The sequence below is a fragment of the Pundamilia nyererei genome, unplaced genomic scaffold, assembly GCF_000239375.1.
Source record: "Pundamilia nyererei isolate P.nyererei 1_Seehausen unplaced genomic scaffold, PunNye1.0 scaffold00143, whole genome shotgun sequence".
In the NCBI taxonomy this organism is placed as follows: domain Eukaryota; kingdom Metazoa; phylum Chordata; class Actinopteri; order Cichliformes; family Cichlidae; genus Pundamilia; species Pundamilia nyererei.
Genome location: NW_005187544.1, coordinates 718,441 through 724,926, shown reverse-complemented (window position 1 = coordinate 724,926; position 6,486 = coordinate 718,441). Strand labels below are relative to the sequence as shown.

At 38.6% G+C, this 6,486-nt stretch overlaps 1 protein-coding gene across 1 annotated transcript in view; it reads right to left on the bottom strand.

Annotated features, from left to right (window-relative positions):
* Positions 1-4,513: 4,513 nt before the first annotated feature.
* Positions 4,514-6,486, bottom strand: part of slc6a5 (solute carrier family 6 member 5) — a 17,762-nt gene continuing 15,789 nt past the window's right edge. The window contains exon 15 of the mRNA XM_005744407.1: positions 4,514-5,378. Within this exon, the coding sequence (XP_005744464.1) occupies positions 5,223-5,378 (156 nt within the window). The 3' untranslated portion in view covers positions 4,514-5,222. The remainder of the gene's footprint in view (positions 5,379-6,486) is intronic.

Below are 6,486 nucleotides of genomic sequence, written 5' to 3'. Positions count from 1 at the left end.
ATTTGTCAACACCATTAGAAAAAGGGTCAACACCGTCAGACAAAAATCCTGATGGTGTTGACAAAATACCCTACTTTCTCTCATAACACATGTTTTTGTGACAAAAGCCATCTTGTTTTTCATCAGTTGCTTATGGCCTCTACATTCTACCTAAATTAAGCTCTTTTTACAAAAAAATAAAATAAAATCTTGGATTACATCGACTTTGGTGTTGACGCGCTATGGTTGTGACACAGAGTTTTATCAGAAAGGTGTGCAATAAATGAAATAAAAACAAATAAATGATCACAGCAGTGACCTCATGGCATGTCTATCAAACAGGAAGTGGTAAAGGGGTCTTCAGAGTGTAAGCTACCCAACATTAATTCCTGATTTTTTTGTACTTTAAAAAAAATCTGATGGTGTTGACAAAAACTCTGGACACGATTTTAATCACTTAAAAAATATTTAAAAATAAATTTTCAATTGCATATTTTGATATTATATAAGGTATTGACTTAAATACTTAGTGACGAGAGCCATGATGTTTCATTTTACATTACTTTTAATTTTTTTCTGTATTTTAATATTATCACACCTGCTTCTGGACAATGGATTTTTAAGGTACTGGTAATATATATTTACCATTTAAAATAAATATATATTTATAAAAAATGCAAAATCATACTTTTGTTGTATAAACATTGCCTTGGTTTGTCTTTTAGGCAGTTGGGTTAACACTTGTATGCATATTTTTAACCACAAAATTGGGTTTTATCTGCCGGACATGTTTTGTCCCTCATCTCAAGAATCACTGAATGGCCATTCAGTCAGTTGAGGGTATTCAATGTAGGTCAACGAGTGACATGCTTGCAGGAGCTTTTAAATTATTATCATTGTACTTTCCACTTCTTCTGTGATTTCTCAGTCGACAGCAAACAGTATGATATATTTTCATATGGCTATGATGCCTTCAGTACTTTAGCGGCTCAATGTAAGAGCAGACTGACAGACTGATTTGCAGAGGGGATTTATTGTCTCAGCCAAATTTCCGTTTTGTTATTGTTCATAGCTCTGCAAGCTCAGCATGTGTGCTGTCTGAAAAGAAGCCAGTGACAACAAGGAAAACAATAACATTTATTTATTGATTCATAGGGTATATATTTCATGATATAATAGCGATATATTATAATTGGCAAAGATACTATAATCCAATAGCATTTCTATACATAAATACAAAATCTGAGGTAGAGCCTCAAAGATTGATGAAGTTGAAAATAAATAAATGCATTTCACATATATTATATATATTTTCTTTCTTGGTTTTTTTTTTTGTTTTGTTTTGTTTTGGGGGGTTTACACACATCACACACATTTTAAAACATAATTGTTATAGTGTATATCTACTCTTAATTTTAAAATTAAATTGATGTCATGGGCTTTTGGAGGCACATATCTATATCCATAGGCAGCAGTACCTCACATAGAACACACAGAAATATATGACATTACTCAAGTAATTAGAAATTTAACCTATGCATTCATAGGTCACACAATAAAGTGCCAAAAAGACACAACAGACGTAACAATAGGAATACTGGTACCATATGAGACAGACAGCTATTGTGTGATGTTATTTCTGAAATACATATAATATTCTACCATAAGAGGACATCTATAAGGCCAATGGTTACCTGAAGATGTTTTGTAACATATTGGCAAACATCAAAGAACACTACATGTTATATGAATGGCAGTATCTCGACCTCCTATACGCAGATGACACATTCCTTTTTTTCTTTTAAAGATTGCTTTCTGTTTTCACTACAACCCTTATATAAATTGCTCTTTCTTTGGTTACTTATACTGCCCAAAGTTGACTTGCAGGCTAAGCAAATTAGCAGTTCTTTTTGGTTGCTGTTGTTGTTGTTTTGATTCTTTCACCTATGTAAAAGGACAACAGCAACCTTCTGTTTCTTTATGTAGAACATAAAGTTACCTAAAGTAAACATGCACTGTATTATACTATCGGGAGGAAAAGGACAAAGATTATTATACATGGACATCAAGTTACAGCAACACAAACTGCACATGCAAGCTCTTCATTACATTTTATGGCTCCATGTGGTTTCAACTAAACCCTAATTTAGTTTTTTTTTTCTGAAAAATAAAGGCAGAGAATCTCTATAGAAATTGAACATAACAGGGCACAGAACAAGGCCCCGAGTGAAAGCATTAAAATCTCTCTCAGGGCAAAAAAGGCTTTAATCATTCAAGTCTTATAGCAATACGCAAACGGTCTACTACATCCAACATGATTTAAAATGCCAACCTGCTCATTTGGCCAGCCCTGCTCTAATTTGCATGAAAGCCATAGAGTTCAATGGTTTTTTTGGAGCAGATTAGTGTTCATAGTCTGCTTTACCCAGCTCGACTTAATAATTTGTTCTCCAAGATCCCCACATCATCAGAAATGAGAACTAGGTGCATCAAACATCCTGTAAATCTCCTCTGCCTGTTTCAGCAATCTACTTTAAGACTGACCATGCAAACATCTGATTGACAGGTAAGTGGAAGTTCATGTGAACTAATATATAGACAAACACACACATACAAGCATACACAGACATACATTATTATCACATTGGAACAAATAGAGCTAAATGTACTACATATTACCAAAAGCAACACTGCCTAGCAAGCACACTATTTAACATCAGGGTATTTGTGCTCATCGATTGATCGCGTTTTGTTTTCAAACCATAAAACCTCTTTGATCACAATCTGTGCTATGTACATGTCAAGTTCTTGAAAATACATGGCTTAGAGAAGTAGTTAAGGAGACATTTAAACTCTTGTCTACTGTTATAGAATCTATACCTGCAGCCTCCATTAAGAACGCTTACGCCACTCCACAATTCATCACCTGCAGTGTTAAAAGCATAGTAAAGCCAATTAGGAATTTTGTCAGCATGAAAATGCATATCCAACTGGTCAAATTGTGGAAAATACTAATTGCTTTCGAGTGGATACATGGTGTTACTTTGAAGGTAATTGGTTGGCAGCCCACAAAGTAAAAGTTGGCTGCCACACATGTGACATTTCAAGAGGGTGCAAAGCCTGTCTGTCTACCTGCTGAGCTTTACTGAACTGTTCTTCAAGTTGCTGTGGCGTTACATAAGGAGATGACTTTTACGCCCCCAGAAACAGTGGCTCATTTGTGCTGAGGATATCTTAACAGGATGAGTTAAAGGGAAATATGTGCTAAATTACAGCATTATGGCTAATTCTACAGGATCACAGTGTGAGTAGAAGTTGGTGAGAGCTCAGAATTTTCTGCCTTTTCGAATGAAACTAATCAGTGCATTGATGATCAACAAAACTGTTTCAAGAGCTAATTAAAGTTCCAGTTTTGAAATGTGACTTTCTTTTTAATTAATTTGACTCATAATGACCCTCCTTTAGCAGTGCACAGGGTTGGTCAAAACAGGCTAAATCACTTGTGTATCTTTTATATTCATTGCACCGAAGCAACAGCAAGCAAAACCAAAGCAGTGCTGCATTGAGATTATCTGACCTTTTGCAACACACTTCCACACCGTTCCCATTATAATTAAGCACTGGGGTGGCTCTGCTGTTTTCTGTGCACTGGCTGCTACTGTTCCCACAGCTACCAGAGTAGTCTGAAGGGATCGAGTATACCTGAGACCCTGTTTTCATGAGGACACACGTAGAAGCGAGGCATACGTCTGAAATGACAAAGAGGTCTCAAGAGCTCTACCACAAACAACAAGAGACAAAGTACACTTCCAGGATAGAAGGAGGCCATTTTCTAATCTTCATCTGCTCACATATAGCAGCAGTTCCTAATTTTTTGAGGACAGGACAACAACACACGCTTACTACTTGAAGAAAGTCTTTTTTTTGTACAAAATATTCCACAACTAGGGTTCAGAGAGGCATTACTGCCCCTCCCACACACACGCAGACACACAAATGCGAGTCCCTGTCTTGCTACCTCTATCACTGCTATATATATATATATATATATATATTACACTGTTACTCTACTGATGCGATGCATATTGGAAAGAAGGTTTCGTCAGATGGCTTAGCACTTTCACAAATGCACGTCTAAAATATATGCACAAATAGCGACTACTAGGTTTTCAGACCTTAGAAGGTTAAATGGCCACGTTATCACCTTCTAGAAGAAGGCTAGACTACTCCTACGTTAGGAATGTGCTACTTTAAATTCTAGGACAATACAGCAAGAATACAACTTAATAAATAGACAAAGAGAGAGGGTATCACAAATGGTCCCTCGGGTTCAGAATGAAAAATAAACCCAAGTTTGTACCATACTGTAGAGTCATCTGAGGCCAAAGTGTATCTACGGAAAGTAGTAATCAGGATGCATTCGCTACTCTACCGGGATGTAAGAGGCACAAATTGCAGATCTTATAATCTATTTTTGACAAAGCAATAGCGACTGAGTGGAAGCCCATATGAATATACATATATACTGCTGGATAGGAACAAAATGTGATAACAGAGCATATTGTGTTTTGTTTTTTTTCTTTCCAGGCAGTTGATATTATTTGTATTGCCGATGGAATTTTGTACACAGATGGAACCAAACAAAGATCCCCACTGAGCTCGTTGTGCCGTTTTTTGTTTTTGGGGGTTTTTTTTCTCTGTCGCTCAATTTTCTTTTTGTTTTCCTGTGTCTGCTTGCACCAAGATGATTCATTATCTGTACACACGAATTTGATGGCACGCACATACACTTAAACTCACGCGCGCACACACAGAGAAATACACACAACTCCATAGGGAGCAACTAGGGTGAGTCTAATATTGCAAGTGCAGTCTGAGCTGTGTCATTTTATGACACAATTTTTCTCTTGGAATAAAGATCCCTGGGAAGGGTTCTGGAGTAATCAGCGGTCATGTGTGGGAGGCAATGGTAGCCCATTAAGAGTGTACAAAGCAGCAGTAGAAGAGTAGACTCCACTTGGGCAGCTACTCCTCCCTGAGAGAAGAAAGGACATGATGCAGACATAAAGGAAGAAGAGAAGGAGCTTGTTTCCACATCCACGATAAAGCAAAGAAGACAAGAAGCAAACAGAGCAGGAGAGAGAGAGAAGGGAGAAGACGTGGGGATGGAGACGATTCCCACCACCCACCAGTGCCTCCTACAGGGCTTGGAAGTGGTGGATGTGGTGCTGTCAGGATGGCTGCTACTGGTAAGAACCAAGCTGGAAGTCCTTGGGGGGCAGCTTGAGGCCCAGGGAGCTGGTTCCCAGTGGGTCGATCATGTTCTGGTAGCGTTCTCCACGGTGCTTCATCAGGAAAGGACCCCAGTCAGGCTGAGGGGAGCAGACCAGCTTCAGGCGCTGCATGACAACAGGAAACACAGAGCACTTACAGGTAGCGATAATACATGAACTGCTCTCTTTAACAAATGCTGGCCTCTTGTTAAATTACTTTTTTTTTGGCTTTTGCCCTGACTTTTAACACATTGATAAAGCTACTTCTTGCACATTTAACATGTCCATAAATATTCACAGCCTTTGCTCAATACTTTGTTGATGCACCTTTGGCAGGAAGTACAGCCTCAAATTTTTCTGAGTATGATTCTAAAAGCTTTGCACACATATTTTTTGTTCTTCTTCTTTGCAGAACCTGGTTGGATGGGGGAGCATCGGTGCACAGCCATTTTCTGATCTCTCAAGAGGTGTTCATTCAAAGACATTCATAGAGTGGTCCTGAAGCCACTCTTTTGTTATCTTGGCTGCGTGTTGGGGTTCACTATTATTTTGGAAAATGAGCCTTCGCCTCAGTTAATGAGATGGGACCAAGAACTACATGTGGACAGGTGTGTACCTTTCCAAATCATGTCCAATCAACTGAATCACCACAGCTGGACTTCAGTTAAGTTGTAGAAACATCTGAAAGATCAGCGGTGGAAACAGGAAGGACCCGAGCTCAATTTTGAGTGTCATGGCAAAGGCTGTGAAGATTTGTGTATGTGCTTCATTTTGTTTGATTTTTAATAAATTTGCAAAAATTTCAAGCAAACTTTTTGACTTTGTCACTATGGGGCATTGTGTGCAGAATTTCGAGGTGAAAAAGGATTTGACACTGTGATGATTACGCGTTAATTATGATCAAGCAAAGCAAAGCAAATCAAATGTAGCGTTATAGGTGTGTGATAGAGGCTGCTGTCAGATACAGAGCGCACAAAGATGTTAGACCAGAAAGGCCCGTTCGTCATCATCATCATCCATTAATCAAAGCATTTTAAAGAGACCCACAAGACTCCCAGAAAAAATGTTCAAATTAATACTCAGCCTGCAGCCTTCCTCTCTCTGCTAATGAGCGAAGGATGAGACTATTGATTTCCTCGACAGTGCGCGCGCCTGTGTGTGTGTGTGTGTGTGTGTGTGTGTGTGTGTGTGTGTGTGTGTATGTGGGAACCAGTAGCCCCTCCTGCCCTTCTTG